At 39.2% G+C, this 18,784-nt stretch overlaps 5 protein-coding genes across 9 annotated transcripts; 3 read left to right on the top strand and 2 right to left on the bottom strand.

Moving 5' to 3' along the window:
- Positions 1 to 626: 626 nt before the first annotated feature.
- Positions 627 to 6,541, top strand: scny (ubiquitin specific peptidase 36). The gene is made up of 7 exons (XM_011637589.2): positions 627 to 1,407; positions 1,738 to 2,275; positions 2,393 to 2,500; positions 2,576 to 2,802; positions 2,887 to 4,196; positions 4,278 to 4,414; positions 4,554 to 6,541. Exons 2-7 carry the CDS (start codon positions 1,783 to 1,785, stop codon positions 4,871 to 4,873), a joined length of 2,595 nt encoding a protein of 864 aa, XP_011635891.2. The 5' UTR covers positions 627 to 1,407; positions 1,738 to 1,782; the 3' UTR covers positions 4,874 to 6,541.
- A 50-nt stretch (positions 6,542 to 6,591) lies between these two features.
- Positions 6,592 to 7,930, top strand: LOC105426377 (uncharacterized). The gene is made up of 4 exons (XM_011637581.3): positions 6,592 to 6,728; positions 6,828 to 7,034; positions 7,109 to 7,327; positions 7,547 to 7,930. Exons 1-4 carry the CDS (start codon positions 6,675 to 6,677, stop codon positions 7,856 to 7,858), a joined length of 792 nt encoding a protein of 263 aa, XP_011635883.2. The 5' UTR covers positions 6,592 to 6,674; the 3' UTR covers positions 7,859 to 7,930.
- Vps8 (vacuolar protein sorting 8) lies at positions 7,028 to 13,313 on the bottom strand. Of its 4 annotated transcripts, XM_011637583.3 has the most exons (13): positions 13,089 to 13,313; positions 12,590 to 12,868; positions 12,138 to 12,431; positions 11,811 to 12,029; positions 11,562 to 11,741; positions 11,239 to 11,484; positions 11,027 to 11,167; positions 10,508 to 10,966; positions 9,693 to 10,438; positions 8,677 to 9,618; positions 8,319 to 8,535; positions 8,090 to 8,235; positions 7,028 to 7,852 (listed from the first exon to the last, which is right to left on the bottom strand). In XM_011637583.3, the coding sequence occupies exons 1-12, from the start codon at positions 13,161 to 13,163 to the stop codon at positions 8,134 to 8,136; spliced, it is 3,900 nt and encodes a 1,299-aa protein (XP_011635885.2). In that variant the 5' UTR covers positions 13,164 to 13,313; the 3' UTR covers positions 7,028 to 7,852; positions 8,090 to 8,133. The 4 variants fall into 4 exon arrangements, with proteins under 4 accessions (XP_011635885.2, XP_011635884.2, XP_088935215.1 ...); XM_011637582.3 differs by lacking the exon at positions 7,028 to 7,852 and having other exon boundaries at positions 7,896 to 8,235; XM_089079089.1 differs by lacking the exons at positions 7,028 to 7,852; positions 13,089 to 13,313 and having other exon boundaries at positions 7,896 to 8,235; positions 12,636 to 12,774.
- A 224-nt stretch (positions 13,314 to 13,537) lies between these two features.
- Positions 13,538 to 15,221, top strand: LOC105426376 (protein KTI12 homolog). 2 transcript variants are annotated; one of them, XM_089079099.1, is made up of 6 exons: positions 13,538 to 13,846; positions 13,912 to 14,070; positions 14,135 to 14,396; positions 14,491 to 14,629; positions 14,701 to 14,763; positions 15,014 to 15,221. In XM_089079099.1, the coding sequence occupies exons 1-6, from the start codon at positions 13,729 to 13,731 to the stop codon at positions 15,212 to 15,214; spliced, it is 942 nt and encodes a 313-aa protein (XP_088935225.1). In that variant the 5' UTR covers positions 13,538 to 13,728; the 3' UTR covers positions 15,215 to 15,221. The 2 variants fall into 2 exon arrangements, with proteins under 2 accessions (XP_088935225.1, XP_011635882.2); XM_011637580.3 differs by having other exon boundaries at positions 13,568 to 13,726; positions 13,827 to 14,070.
- On the bottom strand, positions 15,218 to 18,775 carry LOC105426372 (protein-L-histidine N-pros-methyltransferase CARNMT1). The gene is made up of 7 exons (XM_011637571.3): positions 17,735 to 18,775; positions 17,233 to 17,440; positions 16,937 to 17,094; positions 16,550 to 16,690; positions 16,313 to 16,475; positions 16,016 to 16,249; positions 15,218 to 15,943 (listed from the first exon to the last, which is right to left on the bottom strand). The coding sequence occupies exons 1-7, from the start codon at positions 17,848 to 17,850 to the stop codon at positions 15,773 to 15,775; spliced, it is 1,191 nt and encodes a 396-aa protein (XP_011635873.1). The 5' UTR covers positions 17,851 to 18,775; the 3' UTR covers positions 15,218 to 15,772.
- Between the last annotated feature and the right edge of the window lie 9 nt (positions 18,776 to 18,784).

Below are 18,784 nucleotides of genomic sequence, written 5' to 3'. Positions count from 1 at the left end.
TTTTGCCAGTTTAATTAGACCATGTTCCGATGTAGTCTAGTGTAAATATATAGTATATGTGATGTGAATTATAGATTTTGAATATCAACGATATATCGGAACACGGTCTTAATAGTATTTAGAAAGAAATATAACTTGCATAGGCCATATTGAAATAAATATTGTACGATAAAAATGTATGTATTGTTAAAATTGACAATTAAAAAGTGACAATAGGCTTGTGCTTTTTAGCTGAATTTCTTGTTCCATTGATCTTTTTCCTTCTTTTCTCCATCATGATCAAGAAAAGAAGAAAGATACAAAAAATTCAGCTAAAAAGAATAAGACTATGTTATAAGACATTTGCTATTTCTCTATTCAGAATTGGATTCGGACTTGGAACCAATGAACACAGTGAGGCGGACACAAAGATAAAAAAATATCAACATGTAATCCACTTAACCTTACTGGTTAGACTAATATTTTATTTATCGTCAAATTTTTGAATTGACTAACTATAAAAATAAAGATTACAATCTCGGGAATTTTCTGTACAAACAATACCTGTTATCTCGTGCAAAAAGTAAACACCAATCACGTACGACGCTGTGCTCCGCGGCCGCGAGTCTCTCAGTGATCACTTTCCGAACGCAGTCACTCTTGATAGGTTAAGTGACGGCACGTAGGCTCGTGAGCACTTGTTAAGAACTCGCGGCAGTATTGAAACATCCGTGTAACGTGTCGCGGAGTAAAGGTCGCTCGTCAGGCGCGCATCGGTCGGCCTTCCATTGGCAAATTCGCGAAGAGCGGCAATCTCGTTGTTCGGTGGGCTCGGCAAACACCCCCTCGCCCCTCGCCGCGTTAGCCGGCCGGAACCATCTTGCGCGACATCCGATTTTCCCGCGTGCTGGCGAAGCGCTCCCGCGGAGGAGAACCGTCCGTCCCGCGGAGATAGCAGCGAATGCAAATGGCTGTCACGGCCGTGCGTGAGTGCCCGCCAGCCGTTCCCGCGTGTCCCACGCGCGAGTGTGCCGAGAAATCGACGCGCGCGATCGATATGTGATGACCGGCGTCGGTCGTGTCGGACATCAAGCTGGTGGTGCTTGCGCGTGGCAACGTGAACAAACGCGTCGCGTTCAGCGTTAACGTATTTTTATAACGTGCGCGTGCACGCGGGAAGTCCGCTCGTGACGGGTGTGCAAGCGGGAGAGAGCGAGAAGGAGATACACACGCGCGCGTGCACGTGTGTGTGCGACCCTCCGCGGCGGCAGCTGCGGCGACGGCGGCAGCGGCGAACGACTCCCGTCCGGTAGCTGCGTCGTGAACTCGGGGCGATATCGCGCGCGCCAAGATCCGAGAGGGCTCCACGCCAGATGGTCATCGCGCTCGTCTCGCCAGCGAACCGCCCGTGGAGCGTTATACGAGCAGGTAAACAATTATCAGATGCGTTATCTTCCGCCTGTCTTTGAAAATACTCCTCTCGACCGATTCGACAATGATCACGCTTATGAAATCATTCTGTGATATCTCGGACCACGTTTCTACTTTTGTGTATCTATATACATAAACGACCGAACGATTGTTACGATATTAATTCTTACGCTCGATCTTTCTTTAGAGACGTAACTGGTGAGTTCATCTTATTTCACATATATTCATTACATTCTGGCTCATAGCACAGTGTTTACTTGCGATCTATCTCATTAATACAACCAATATGGAATGAAATTCATATTCATGTTCCATGTTTCATTGTAGGTGCATCTGCTTAACAAGAAGAGGAAATTTTGATCGGTGATAAAGATGCCAGCAGTTAGCGTCTGTGATCCTATCGCAGCCAGGCTTCACTGTGCTTTGAACAGCAGTCCATCTAAAACCACGGACGATCTGTCGATTGAGCTAGTGAGCAATGCCTCGCGAATCATGCAAACGGAAATCCGTTACGAAGAATTGAAGGATTTCCAGACGACGAATCAGGTGCAGGCTAATTGCAACATTTTTCTTAATATATCTTCTTCAGAGAATTTAGAGGAGGGTAAGGTGAAGGATGGTGGGAATTATAAAAAGAAGAACGATACGAATAAAGGGCTGGTTCTGCCAGAACCAGCAATCACCCTGTATTCCCCCAAGAAGGTTCATCTCGGGTGGAAAGGTACATTTCCAGTTGGAGCTGGCATGTACAACGTCGGAAATACTTGTTACCTGAACAGTACGCTTCAGGCGTTGTTTCATGTTCCGGCTCTTGTCAATTGGATGCTGTCCGACCCACATCACAATTCCAAATGTGAACAAAATAGTAAGTCTATATATTATTCTATAATGTGCTTAATTTGTGGCATGTGTGTCTGCATATATAGCATAAAATTATAATGGTTTGGTTTTGTATGATGTTTTGATAATAGGATAATTTTAGATGGCGGTGGAGAATGCCTTACGTGTGCGGTGGCCAAGACTTTACAGTTTAGTCATCAGAAATCCGGTGGTGCGATCAAGCCATTTTACATATATAATAAATTAAAGCGTACGTATGAATATTCTGATATATTTATCACACGCGTAGATAAATAAATATTTCAATTAGAAATATTCTTTGCAGTCATTTGCCGAACTATGGTGCCTGGACAACAAGAAGATGCTCACGAATTTTTACGCTATTTATTGGAGGGAATGGAACGCGCGTATTTGACTAGGCATAAAGCGACTAAGTTGGATAGCTACTCTAAGGAAACGACACCTATTAATCAAATATTTGGTGGCTATATACGTACTGAAGTAAAGTGCCTGCAATGTCAACATGTATCTACCACGTTTCAACACTTTCAGGTAGGCGAGAGAATAAAGTGATTATTATTGCATATAATTGTGAAACGATCGATTTTCATGTGATATTTATAAACATTCTAACAGGACTTGCTTTTGGATATACGCAAGGCGAATACTCTGGATGAGGCGTTAAATAGTTACTTCAGTAGGGAACAGTTGGATAATAATGATTACAAATGCGAAGCCTGCAAGAGGAGAGTTCCTGCCACCAAACAGTTCACTCTGGAACGTCCCCCAAAAGTGTTGTGTATACAGTTGAAACGGTTTAGCTTTTTAGGAGGAAAAATATCTAGACACATCGGTTTTAAACAGACTGTAGATATGGGTCAGTACTTGTGGAGAGAACCGGGCGAATCTCCCAAGCAGCTCACTTATAAACTCATGTCGATGGTGACGCACATGGGTCCCTCTGTGAATTGCGGCCACTATACGGCGGTTGCGCAAGTGTCGAGCGGTCAATATTATTCCTTCGATGATTCTTGCGTGCGTCCGATAAGCCTTAATAATGTGTTAAGTACAAACGCGTACATCATGATATTTGAAATGGAAAACTATAGCCAGAATCAACAGATCACGAAAGTGAACGGCACGACATCCGCGAAGATTGTATCGACTTCGCTATCCAATTCTACAAATAAGTCCATCGTCGCATCCAAAGCCTCGACGTCCGCTGGATGTTCTGTGAACGGATCGTCCAGTGGATTGTCAAATGACTTTAATTCGAGTAAATCGACGTTAATTGGCCCACAGTTACCGCCGCAAAGAAGTATAGAATTAAATCTTCCTGTACAAAAATCCAATGACATTGTTAGCACGCACTCGTCACAGAAAATGCAAGATAAGTCACAGCCGAGATTAGTCGTGCATATTAAAAATGGGAAGATCTTGAATGGAAATAGTCTAGTACCCTATGATGGATCCAGTGAAGAAGAGGATAACTGTACCTCTGGGACAGTGACCTCGAAAAATCAAATGTCGAATACCACGCCGCGAATCAACATCACCAACGGTGTATCGAAAAGTCTTGTTGCGAAGGACGTTATAAAAACGACTTTCAATTCCAAGGAGACGCAGAAAGCTAATTCTAAGAGCAACTCTAACGGTGTATCGACAATGACGATGCAAGTTGTAGACTGTACAAAAACGCAAAATGGCTCCAATAGTAATGGCCGGATAAGTGTATTGAAGCATCAGAACGGAAAGACGGAAATGAATGGACAATCGGAGCAACGCGATAAAGATACATGGCGTCAGACTGTCCGAATTAAGAATGGACAAGACGAGACTGTACCTACGAAGGCTGCAACTAACAATGCCAAAGGTTGGCAAGCTAGGGATGCAGCTTCTCCCAATGTCAGCGGGTCATGCAACGGATGGTCAAATAATGACAATAGGTAAAATTTTTTTACATATCTACGTAATGTGAATCTGAATAATAACAACAAGGTGAAAAAAATCTATTATGTCTGTTTTAGGGAGGACTCTAAGCCAAGTCAAAGTAGCATGACACCGAGTGCCGCAGCTGTGCGAGATTTTAATGGTACCAACCGCTCGGATTGCACTGTTTCATATTTATTGAAAATGTCGCATCGCGGATACGGCAGTTCCTCAGGTTAGTACATCAGTCATTTTTGTAGAAAATCTATAAATATTACATGAAAATTTACAATCTATTGAAAATAATTGTAAATCAAACTTAGAAATCTAACTTAGAAAGAGGTGGTGAAACTTACAATTTTCTATCTTTTTAGTAACGAATTGGAATGGCAATAGAACGCAGCTTGATCGCGACGTTGATAACGATAGACGAGATGAACGTAAACGTCATTTTAACGCGGATGACGAGGAGATGGACAAAGGTCGGTCGAAGAAGATGAAGGATCACAATCGTCGTTCATATGAGGAGAGATCTACTAATTCATTCCAAGAATACCAAAATAAGACAAACTGGAATCGATCAGTTAATGGTTATCATCGGAGACATTATTATAATACTTCCTATGCGCGACCGCGGCATGGGAACAATTATAGACCGCCACATTATAGATATCACTCATATAGATATCTATAGATATTGCTAATGCGCTCACTTTCACTGGCATTGGCAGCGTGAGCGATGGGCAAAGATGAACAGAGAGATTTTAGGAACTATATCGACAATTCAGAGAGCAGACTCGTTTTACTAGGCTGTATAATTATACGTTAATTGATTCTCATTTGTAGAATAATTTATCATTTCTCACAATATGAAAGTGAATTTGGAAATAAACTGTCGGATTTCGACAGTTGATATGTTCATTCAAGTCTCATGATTATTCATTCATTGTTCAAAAAACATTTATAAAGCATGTTCCTGATAAACACATGGCATTTTTTTGTGCCTCCGTTGCGTAAGTTTGATATATCCGCGTGTATATCGTAAAGCGCATAGGGGGATGAGTATCATCAGCTGTACCATTTTGTGTTCACAATATGGTTATTGTAGAAAATTGTAATCTTTTTCTTGTAACCTTTTCATGGAAATCTTTAGGTATAATTTGCGTATTTTCATCATTAATTTTTGAATGAGGTCGGAAAATAAAGTTGTATCTGTTGATAAGTATAAATTAAATGCAAATTAAACAAATTATTTAACACAACTTATTAGAATTTGGACAATTGAGTTTTAGAAAAAAGATGAATTAGATAATATACGTAAATGTAAACAATATTAATTATTAATCTAAATTATAACATAAATTAATAATTAATTTGGTAACGTTTAATAAATAAAAAATTATTTGTTGTTAGATTATTCTTTATCTAAAATATCGAATATAAACCTCTCGTCTATTGTACTTTATCCCTCTTATAAATAATGATGAAATAGCATAGAAAATTTTATTGGTGATATATGCTAATGAATAATCTTTGTTGCAATATTAAAAAAAGAGAAAGAAACTAATAAAATGCTTTTGTATTACATTTATACACAATTGTGTTATATATGGATACACAAAATTTAATATGGAAGCAATTTCTTTCCTAGAAGTAAAATATTTATATTTTAGATTACATATATATGGAATATATATGTAATAATCCGTCCTCTTTTCAACAGAGGTACTCTTCCCCCTGTTAGAAATGTTAAACGAAACAACCATTATTCCGTGGTATTTCGAAGCAAAAGATGCGCAGCCAGCAATCGATACGTTTTATGGCAATACTATAATGCTATTTTCTTTTACTATAGATTACAATTAATAGCACATATTTATCAGTGAGTGCGATTTTAAATATGTTTTTAAGTGTTTCTACTGCGCGATTATCAAGATAAACTGTGTATAACTAAATAAGTAACGTATAAGTTATAACAGTTAATAATATTAATAATATCGAATATGTAATAATATGTACATTATTTACGATATGAGCCCAGGAGTGCTTATAATATTAAGAAATCACTATTAACGATTAAAATTACAAAGCCATAAGTTAATTTTTTAAGCGACATGTGAAAGAGTCAATTCTCAATTATCTCATCCCTATACAATACCTCATTACATCATTATCCGAAAAAAAAAGGAGTTAGCTGAACGTAAAGGAAATGTATATCAGTGAAATTAATACGCGATGTTATAAAGTGACTTATACACTGTATGAGCAAACCAACGCCAGATTTATTGTACATGTATAAAAGAAAAACAACAATGTCGTTTATATAAACCGTAACAATCAATAAAAAGAGAAATCAATTGAATGCATCTCTCTTCTGAAAAAAAGGACACTATCGCATCTCGATAGTATCGAGTTGGTTATGGAAATATTTGTTTAACAAATCGGTTTGACAAAGAATTTTATATATCTGAGATTATTTCTCTCTGCGAATAATTATGATGACCGACGACATTTCGAGTGATGACATTGCACGGATGCTCGAGAAAAATGTAATATATAAATCTTGGAAAAACATGTTTTTCGCTTTCAATTTTAAAAATTGTCAAAGTAAGAGGTATATATTTGATTAACATTTGCATTTTATACAGGTGAGAATTCTGAAAGCGGAGGGCCACGGTCCGGACGTCGCTCTCGAATTCCGTGATAAGCTCGAGCTATTTGGCAAATTGTTGAGCAATGTGACGGATAAACTTCAGTCCTTATTGTATTTATCTGAGAATTATGCTTTTGTAAGCAACGATTTTAATCAGTTTATGAACGGGATTGCCGATTCGTGGTGCTCCATCAATAAACAGGTAAGGCTTCTGTATTTTACATTTATGCATTTCTTGTGTAAGTATTTACAGGATTTGCCGCAACGATTGTACAGATCTGTGAAAAGTGTTCCAAGATTCAAGTTGGTAGTCGTACGCTATCAGGAATACCGTTATCAGTACTCCTTGAAAAGATAAAGAAAGAGAGATCTTTAACGTGGGAATTATTGCGCACTCATAAAAATGAATATAGTCGTGAATATCTCGCAAAGTGTCACGCTTTGCTAAATGAAATCGATGATCTAATACGTAATCTCGAGAGAAGCGATGATAAGGCACGTATTTACTACATTTTTAACATCTAACGTATCTTTGCGAGTTGAGTAAGAAAAAGGCCTGTAAAGGAAAAGAATATATACACACACCACCCACCCACCCACCCACACACACACACACACACACACACACACACACACACACACACACACATACACGCGTTTATAGAATCTCTCTTCGGACGAAATTGTATAATCAAACTTCTTTTCAATTTGTAGTTACAGCAATACATCGCTACGTTGAAGTTGAATCCATTCCTCGTTGAGCTAGAATCTCTTATAGACGCATACGCAGCCAGCGTTGAAATATCGTCGACCAACAGGTCCACGTGTTCAACACTGAACGTTTTCTCGTTCGTCACGAAACTCCTTACCGGTGAATTACTGGGCGACGAATTCGTGGACCCGAATCGTGTTCTGGCGGATAACGCGCCCAGAAAGCCAGTTTTTATCATTAAAATAAAACGCAGAATGGACCTTCCGTCGATGCCAGTTGTGGAAACGATGCGAGAGTCGCGCATAGCGCTTTAGAACGAAAGAGATTAATATAATATTATGAACAGACATACATATATAATAAATACTTTGTATTTCAGTATATAATTTGTATTTGGCAACGTGTCATAAACATCAACGCGCATTAAAACAAACAAAATATCAAGGAATGGAATTTGCTCTCCGGTGCTATACAACACGTACGGATCGCTTGTAACATGTATAATACATCATACACGTTCATTTTGGTATCCTGAAGATACGTACCGCTCGTAAACGCGCACGTCGCGCTCAATAGTCGAAGACTAGATTTAAAAGATGCCCTCGAGATCGGGGATAGAACAGGATGGTGCCAGTCTTAACGTGAGGTCTCTGTGACGTAGGAATTCCGGCGGGAGAAGCTGTTTCTTTCTCTGTAAAATAGTTAATAGAGTAACAATTCATGCGCGCTGTACGGAATGTAAGATGACGAAGGTGCATCGCGGTTGCAACTAACCGGCGGAGGTTGTGGGACGGCGTGCGTAACGTTGGTGACGACGGGCGCCCATCCTTTCATGTTCAAGCATTTATAACACGACTTGGGCTCGCCTAGACACGTCGAATGATATCCATGACCGCAGCTGAACACTACTACGTGATCGGAGCAATGCGACAATGGCTGTCTGCACACAGGGCAAGTCACGGAAATATTACCACATCCTCTACCAGCGTCCCTGAGCGACAGAAAAATCGCTGCTTACAAATAGATGTATATATATATATATATATATATATATATATATATATATATGTAAACTAATATATCTTTCATCTTTCACATTCACATCTTTCATATTCAAAAATTCTCGAAGTACCTCAAGGATTTTTCCAGAGCCTTATGAAGCTCCAAGCTCACTAATCGCGCGGTAGTTTCAACTAGGGTTTGCTCATATCGTGACTGAGTGAGGACTCCAGACAATAGTTGTCGTATATCGCCCATCGTGCCACTGGTCGCTAAAGGATTCCTCAGAATCTGCTCTAATATATTCGACAGTATTGACGTGCCACTCAGAGACTCTAAAATCAATCGCAACAATTTGCCACTTAACTTGTTCATCTTCTGCCTGTTATTTTCCGATTGCGGTCGGAACATGGCTTCTACGAGGGGCATCCAATCAACATTCCCTGCCGATCTCCGGCATATTCCAGCGAGTTGCACGGCAGCGTGCACTGTCTCATTTTCCGAGACCTTGTCTTGCCGATACATTTCCAATCGATCCTCAAACTCTTTTAGCAGAAGATCAAACGCATCCTGATAATTGCCAAGTTTCTCCAGCATCACTGCCTCCGCATCTTTGCATTTCCATCTCTGGACAATCTTCAATGCCTCGTCTAGCCTACATCCGTGTGACCCGTGCAAGTGAGCAACTACGCGCGCTGGCTCCAATTCACACATCAACGCTAGATATCTCTCTAAATGCTCAGTCGTTAATTCCAGAGAAATATCCTCCTCTTTGTACTGCGCGACTTGATACAATGCTCCTAGCAACTTGTACTCCAAGCTCGAATCATTGAGATTCCGTAGTGTATCGTCAATCTTGTTTTGCAATCGTGACGCAATAATTATGGCGAACTGATTGGCGTTGATCGTCACGAGAGTTGAAGCATGAACCGATACGATTTGGTTCAACGAAGCAGCTGGCAGATGCTCGAGCCAAGGCCACACATCGTGATGCCTGGATGGCTCCAGGATCATACATTTACATACCTCCACCCAATCCTCTCGCGCACTGTACAGCAACTCCGTGACTCTTATACTGTAATGCAGAAACATCATGATGGAATTATTCGGAACAAAGAGACTTATAATTCGTCAATTAAAAATACTTACAAGTTAGCTCTATTCGCTAAATTTAACAAAGTATTATCAGAAATATTGCACAGCTTTTTAGAATTCAACAATCCCAACACAGCATTTTCCCTTTCAGTCTTAAAATCCTTCAACAGTTCTACATGCGAGTCGATACACAATACATCTATCATTCTATTCAACGTACTAGACTCTAACGTAACCGTGTTCTCGGACACTTCGTTCGCAACGAACGTTAGAACCATGAACTGTTGTTCAATTGTGATATAATCAATACTTTTCGGAGTAAGTGGCGTACTCGGCATAACAATGCTCAACAAAATATCTATGAGTCTTTGTCGATGCCGAAGGCCCATCTCGGAAGTAAATTCTGGTTCTTGAAAAGCGATGGCTATAACATCGAGAAAGCCCTTCGCGTCGAATTGCAGTAGCGTCCTCAAATACGGATACTGTCTCTCCATGTCATTCGCTAAACTGGAATGCTGAGATAACAGGGCTCTCAATATGTCCGCCTTTGCTTTCTGCCTCATATCTTCGGGTAGCTCGTCTTTGGGAAATCCGCGACCAGCGAGACAGCAACTGGTATAAACCAGAATGGCATTGCCGAGTTTTATACAATCTCGAGAAAGGGCGGCTATTGAATCTTGTAATAAATTTTGAAGTACCGGTACCAATTGATGAATAGGCGCTGTAAAATCGCCCAAGGCTGTTGTCTGGAGGTAAATCAATGCCTCCCACAATCCTCGCTGACGACAAATTGTTGTTACCTAAGGAGAAAAATGTATATTTTGAAATCGTTAATGTTATAAAAATTATTTTTAAAACATCTATTTTACTTGATGAATATCCAAGCAATCCACGTTGAGCAGAACCACGATCGCCTCCAACGTATCTACTTTATTTTCTTGATCATAAAGAGTGACCAATTGCTGGGCGATTAATGGCGGCAGTCGCGGTTGTAGACTCCCGTCCAGCAGAGGAACTTCGAGAGCGTGCAAATAACTTGTTTTCAATCCTTCCGATTCGAAAACTATGTCCCACAACTTTCCGAACAACAGATCCAGATTTTCCAATTGAATGCAGTAATCGACGCAAGTTAATACTATCATATCGTAGTCTATATTTTCGTCGACGAGACACTGATTCAATTCGTCCATATATTGTATCAATACTTCGCAAACCTTATCACGCGCTATTTGTTTGCGACGTTGCTTAGAGCCTCGTAGACCGATAACCGCCTTGCCTTTATCTTGATAAAAAGAAAGACCCAATGCTAAAGCTTCGGGGAAGCGTTTCTAAAATATAATAAGACATTTTTACTTTCAACATTGGACATTTGCCATTCATAAACTGACCTGCATTATCAGATGCTGCAATCTTTCAGTCCACGTCCTCATACATATCACATGTAAACTCTTTGTACCTAATAATAACAGTTGTGTACCGAAGACTACAACGGTGTTGTAGCATGCCCGTTCGCCGGCCAACGCCATCGCCTGTACAGAATATATTGCCAACGTAGTGCTAAATATATTCCTTTCTATCCTCGATACTTCATTTCTCGTACCTTGGAAACATTTCCACCAGTAGATAATCCCTTAAAATGACTAGAGGCATAAGAAATACCAACGCGACTCATGTCTAACGTCTCCAAATTATCCTGCGCCCTTACGTCTAACAAATGCAATTTTTCTTGAGCATCCAATACCACAAGAGCTCTTGGGTTTAACCATCTCAGATTGCTTATCATGTACGGTAGTGTCATTCTCCGAAGAGGAGAGAGCTTTATCCGCGTACCGATTTCGGTGTACACCTTGTGTCAACAGGCAATATTCTTTAGTATCCTTAAAAGAGAACAATCAGACAAAAGATATGATTAAATGCTAATACTTGATAAAAATAGACCACGTTGTCCCTCGCGAGCGCCAATACCGGATCGATTACACGAGATCCGTCAGCCGTCTGTATGACAACCAGTTGCCAAGACAGTTGGGGCGGTGCTGTCGGGGCACCAGTTAACGGATGACTCAATACAACGCGCATTCGCGGTCTTATGCAAACTACAATCACCTACAAAATAAAATAAACGTTATACATTTAATTAATTACTGCGCTATTGAAGCTGTTATGAAAGACAACCTTCGACAATGTTGCCATTGCCACTAATGTATAATTCTTCAGTGGATGTGATGGCAAGTGATTCAATAATAGAGGCTCCAGGGTGCACACTTCTCCCTTTGAGCCACTGAACAAACATCTACTGTCGCAACCTCGTACACCCATCACTCTAGTGAAATTTAATTCGAACACCGACCCACCACTGTCGCTACACAAGGCTATTTTCGGTGAATCTGTAAACTGAAATGGCTGGTTCAAAAGCGTCGATCGGATAGATATATTCAACATTAGTACACATATGTATGTATGATTTCCCCACTTTCCGAGAGAATTCACAGCAACTTGTACCTTAACATGTAATACAGCAGTGTCGAGTGGATGTACATCAGTGAGAACCCTCAAAACTTTTCCATTACTGCTATCCAACATCAAGATATGTCCTCTGACAAAACCTGCTAACACTCTGCTGCCATCATAGTTGAAGCAAAGTGCCGAGACTGAACCCTGATGTCTCGCCTCCTGATCACACCATCGCAATGTTTGTGAGGAATCAAAACCCAATATTAAACCATGACTGGTTCCGATCACCAGCATATTCCCTCCAGCTGCAACTGCGCTAGCCAAACCAGCGTTGACTCTCTCCTGTGTAAATTATATTATTTAAAATTATTTAACAAATGATAATTATAATTAGGTTCAATTGCTATTTATATAGCGTATAACAGCTGTTCAAAGATCTATAACTTGAAGGAATATGTCTCCTGATATCTCCCAACATAATGAATGGAATAATTGCTCACATTGGCCGATACAATTTGTGATGTTATTCCTTTGAGTATGACGTGCCTTAAGATAACACCCGAGGATGATCTCTGAGTAGTCTTGGAGGATTTATTTAACGAATTCAGTGACAGGTGACTGCCAATGCTGGTTGTCTCGCTGCTACCAAGTTTCTCTCCTAACGGTATACCAATGTCATCCTCAGTTTCCGACAGTGACTCATAATCAGGCTCCATCAATATACTTTCTAAGGTGGGTAATTCTTCCACGATCGGTATGGCATATTCCATGTTATCTAACTAGAAGGAATGCGGTATGAGTATTGTTATCAGGCTCCAAAATAACCTTGGTAAGTAATAATTAAATGACAATTGTGACGAGTGCAACATGAACGAAATGAATTGAAAATATAAATGATACAGTGTGATTCAGTGAAATAACCCAGTTCGTGTCAGATTGCATTTTGTGATAAGTAAAACTAATCGCAGTATCGTCAGGCGATTGACGTTAAATAGATACCTCCTCGATATCTAAATTAATAGCCTCCGTAACGAGACATTCGTCACCGTCGGATACAAATTCATTCTCAGCCATTTTACACTTAAATTATGTTGTCGCGATCCCGGTCAGAACGGCCGATTTACAAACATGAGTATTTGACAAATTGTTTGACACTTTTGTTTTCATCCTACATGTCCTCGCAAGTGCTAGCATATAGTCTATGATGGCTCGAAATCCGTGCCACTGGAATTCCACGAAAGATTTCTATAATATATGTAACGTGAACTATAGATTTTTGCGACTTCCGATTGGCTTTAACATCCATTTCTACCAATATAGAGCAATTTTATCTCGACTTAATTTACTCTTTATTTTTTTCTAACTTTCAGAATTAATCAAGATGAAAATAAGTTAAAATTAAAATTAATCTACATAATCGATAAAAATAAACATAGAGCATGTGCCTGTCAACACGAGACGTCAAAAGAGAAACATCAAGATTCTTCGTGACTGTATTAATTTTTGCACTTAAGAGTTGGCAGCAACGAAACTAACCAAAACTGACTTAACCTTTACGGTAGAAAACTCGGCGTGGTTTGATGTGAATATTCTCAAGATCTCAAAGCTCTTTCCATTCTCTCTTCCTTTTTGTGAAAGTATGCTTTTAACTTTATCAAATTACACAGCATTTTTACAGCTAGGCATTTTGATATACCTAATTTTTAAATATTATCTTTTGTGTTTTTATCTGAGAAGTTTGGTGTGTGAAGATTTAGGTAAAGATTTAGGTATACCCGACAATCCTCTCGTCTATTACATTATGTTAACATGCCCCTGATAGTTGTATCTGGGATACCATGCAGCGGCAAAACAACGAGAAGTCTCGAGTTGAAAAAATACTTTGAGGAAAAGCTAAAAGACAGCGGACAAAATGTAGAAATAATCAGTGAAAACGACGCAATAATCCAAGCAGGTTATGATAGGAATGTATACTTTTCAGGTAAATCGAAGTTCGGCATAATTTTTTTTTTTTTGACATTTCATAATATCTTTGTATCTTTCAGATTCGAAGAAAGAGAAAGCTATCAGGGGTTCAACGATATCGGATATTCAACGAAAATTGCACCCGCAGAAACTGTTGATATTTGATGCCAGCAATTATATCAAGGGTTATCGATATGAGATCCGTTGTATGACCAAACTTTATAAGACTACTCAATGTACGCTGTTCTGTAATTTACCAATCGAGCAGGCCTGGATTTGGAACGACAAACGGCCTGAGTCTGACCGATATAATAAAGAAATCTTTGATGCACTTGTATCCAGGTAATTGTATGATGATAACAATAATGGTATAATACAAGAATTATAAGAAACCAATCTATAATTTTTGATTAATATCAAAAGTTGAACATGACAGGTATGAAGAACCAGATTCTAATTTCCAATGGGACAATCCACTTTTTACTGTTTTACCAGAGGACAATTTGATGTATGATGAAATTTACTATTGTCTGTACAAAGGAAAATTACCGAAACCAAATAAGAGTACCCAGAATGTAAGTATTGTTTTCCTGTTCTTTATAAGCTTTTGGATATATTGATGTCATACCAATGTTTATTCTTTCAGATACCGTTAGCATCTGCAGATTATTTATATAGTTTGGACAAAATAACAAAAAATGTAACAGATGTAAGTTGTGCACATTAATTTAGAAATGTATATATACTGAAATGTATATATGTATATATACTGATAATATGTTAGTGGAGCAAGTGAGAATTAAATATCAGAATTCACAGATACAATAATTACAGTTTTGTTTTCAATTCTTATTTTTTTAAAACAATTTCTTCCACTGTATAATAACTTATAAAGTTATATGGGATACTTTATCGAATAGTCTATGTAAACACTAATATTTTCTTTTTTTCTCTCAAAGGTGATATTGAAAATGCAACAACAAGGAATAAAAACTGATATAAAAATACCACATTCTAATGTGAATTTGGAACGCACGACCGATCCGGGAAAACTTGCATTGTTGCGAAGACAGTTTTTAACTTTTAGTAAAAAACAACAGAACCAAGCTGATCAAATTGCCACATTATTTGTACAGTATCTCAATAATAATATACAATGAAACTAGATGTATGTGTATATATTTTTTTGGTTTTTTTTAATTTTAACGTAACTCTATATATGTATATATATATATAGTTACATATATAGAGTTACATTAATATCTGATAACGTCACTCGTACAATTGTACAATAATGAAAATCACTGATTTGTAAATATTTATAAATCTTTGTCAAATATGCTCGCACTTTTGGTTCCTACCATGATACGACGAACAGCAAGTATAACTAGATCAGATATTGTCTGGAGTTATGGTACACTGATCAATTTAAAAAAATAAACTTCTATTATCTTTAAGATGTTACCGAAGTTCCAAAGACAATCTCGTAGTACCATTAAAAACTCATTCGTTTGAAAAATGAGTTTTAAACTCAGATTGAAACAGATAAAGATATAAAAAAAAAAATAAAAAAAATGGAAGAAAAATAATGAATCTCGTGGATACTACGCAATGATAGAACTATTTTCCACAATAGTTTGTGGAGCACATGTACATTTAAATAATAACTCTTCAACATTCAATATTTTTCTTCGTAAAAGAAAGGGGCCACAATTTGTTCAGTTCTCTTGCTCTTGTGCACTGTTAGTTTCATCGCCATTCTGATTGTGATTTGCACCATCTATATCTTCATTAGGTTTTCGACAAACAAAATACACGCTATTGTATTCGCACTGTAACATACTGTTAATGTTTTGAGCATAACGCGTTTTCACTTTTGTTTCTTCCTTCTGAAAAAAAGAGAACGATATGTTCGTGAACATTCCAGAAATATTAAATAGATGAAAAATAGAATTTTTTACCTCCAATTGAAAGCCAAAACCTAGAATAACTTCGCGGATGGCTTCGTAACTCGGCTCAATTGACTCCTCATTCGGCAAATCACTGAAATGATAGAGCAACGGTCCGAGATTTATCCAGACACCACCTGGCTTCAAGATTTTGTAAATTGTCTCAATGAATTGGACGACATTATTAGCACAGTCTATGAAGAAACATGTTGCGACGCAATCCCAATGATCACTTTCAGTATATACCTGAAAAAATTAATTTTATTAAACATTGTTAGGGTCATTTAAATTTACGTGCTTTCGTTTTACCTCTAAAAAGTCACCCGCAGTCATAGAAAACTGCGCAGTTCCTGGAAGATCACTCGGACTCACATCAGGAAAGGAAACCGCTTGCGTCTGATGCTCGGGTTTCAAGTTGTTCATATATTGATGTACCCATGGATGTACATGATACAAATTTATATCTCTACATCTGTTCCAATAAAACATGACAATTATGACAAAAGATTTTATGCAGACGACACTATCGCATCCATCATTACTTACTTATTCAATACAAAATTTGATGCAAACAGCATAAACAAGGAAAATTCATTCCCCTGGCAAGTATATCCGCGCTTCGCAATTTCGAAGGCGAGTCGACCCAAACCTGCACCAGGTACCAAAATATGTACGTCTGACGGTGTACTGAAAATTCAATTATCACTCGATATCTTTCTTGATTGCGTTGCACAAGGGAAGCTCCCGGAGTATCTTAAAGATTTTTAATTGCAATTTTTTTCAAAATTACTTTTTTTCTGTCTATTAAGACTTCCGGTAAGAAAGTGCAGTTCAAGATCTCCAAGAAATTTTCCCTTGTTTCACTTTCTTCGTTTTCTTGATATAAGTAATAACTGCTAACTGCTAACTGCTAATAATTATGGATTTTCATACCAATGTTCCGATGGAAATTGACATAATATTTCATCTATGATTGGCTGATAGCATGCCTTCCGTTCCTCGGTACCTTGCACACTCCAGTCCCGTACCAATTGTTTAATGGTGGCTTGTACCTTCTCTTGGTCAGACATCACAGGCCTCAGAGTTAACGCCTGTAATGAAATCCATCTACATTGTGCAAGACAAAAATTGTTGAATATAATTTTGACAAAATGATAAAAATGATAAAATTTTTAGATTGACAAAATTTTATTATCAAACCATATCTCTGTAGAGTAAATGTTCCTTACGCCATCAACTTGTGCAGTAGACGGGCAAACATTTTCAAATATATGAGCTACATCTTTTATTATGAGTTTTATAATCTGATCGTTGTTCTCAATGCAACGTTTAACCTCTTGCAGATGTTCTTTATACTTTCGTAAAAACTTCTGATGATGTGGTGGTAGACTGAGAAGATAAGACTCCGTTTTTCTTACCCTCTGCAAGGAGTGTGGTCTACGCAGGAAAGAAAAAGAAAGATTGAATGAGTATGGAAATTTTCCATGACAGTATTGAGACCAGCAATATTATTTACTTAATAAATATCAGAGGGATGACCTCTGAATGACAATGGTTCATGAATGGTTCTCGCGATGAATCAACATTAATGCCACGAAGTACCTATTCGGCGTCGATGTTACTTTGATAAAAAGCAATCGAGAGTCGTTAAGATCGAAGAAACGAGGATGTCGTACAGGACGGAAGTGACGGTGAGAGGTAAAGGAATTAAGCTTCGAATTGGACACTTACTTGTAATATCTGAACGCGGAAACGATCCTTTGGAAATGCTTTCGTTCCTCTTCGTCCTCATAACTGTTCTGCATTCTCCTCGGATGCGAGCTCGCGGTCGTGTCCATTGCTTCCATCTTCGCGCAGACCGACTTTGTCACAAGTGCGGGCTTCGTTTTGTAATGAATTCCTCGCTCGCTCTCTCGCGATTCACGCGTGCCGTTACTAAATCGTCTTCAGAACAAGTTTCAGTTTTGGACCGCGCCGCGTCTGCACTTTCTGCGCTTGGAATGAGAGGGACGTACGGGTCGCGTACTGGAGAGAAGAGGAGAACGAGATGCGGAAAATACAGCTGACGGGAATCCTGTGCCGGCGATCCTCCTTCACATCCCCCGCGGGTATAATGAGATAAACGTTGTCTGAGGAGAAAGAGGGACGCGGAGGGTGCAGGGCACTCGCCCGAAACGAACAGATCTCGGACGATCACGATCGATCCTCTTTGTTTTGCGAACCTCAAACTATCGTAGTTTTCCCCTATCAGCTGTTCTCGAAAACTAGGACTTTCCTCCCCACGCGCATATTCGCCACGTGACCGCGCCGAACGAGAAGAACGAGTGAGGAAGACGGAGAATGGGCGCGAGAAAGATGGAGAGCGAGCGAGAAAAACGGAGAGCGCGCGCAGCTCCGCTGTTCGTTCCGCGCGTGCGCACATTGGAGCGAGACTGCCCGATGGCCGCGGCGGACGGGGAGGATCGAGGGGGATATTTTCGAACAGAGGAACCGCACAGCCCCGATTTGACCCAATGACCTCGGAGAGACGGGAGATCGATCGAGGATCTCCGCCGCACGAAACGCTAATCGCGCCGTGGGAGTTGGCCGCGGCCCGCTCATGAAAATCACGCGTAACCGCCACGAAAAATCTAGGGACTTTCTTACGCGTCTGCTTCACGCGCCTCTCGCGACGATCGTACTTATTCGAACACGAAAAACCGAACGCAAAGGCTTTTATCGTCTCTCCTCCTCCTTCTCCGTTTCTTTTTTATTAATTAAGCTTCGTGCGATTATAGTCTT

Source organism: Pogonomyrmex barbatus, unplaced genomic scaffold (assembly GCF_055798465.1).
Source record: "Pogonomyrmex barbatus isolate J1 unplaced genomic scaffold, ASM5579846v1 scaffold3, whole genome shotgun sequence".
Lineage (NCBI taxonomy): Eukaryota > Metazoa > Arthropoda > Insecta > Hymenoptera > Formicidae > Pogonomyrmex > Pogonomyrmex barbatus.
Note: the sequence above shows the minus strand (reverse complement) of the source record. Positions and strands in the feature narration are given on the sequence as shown.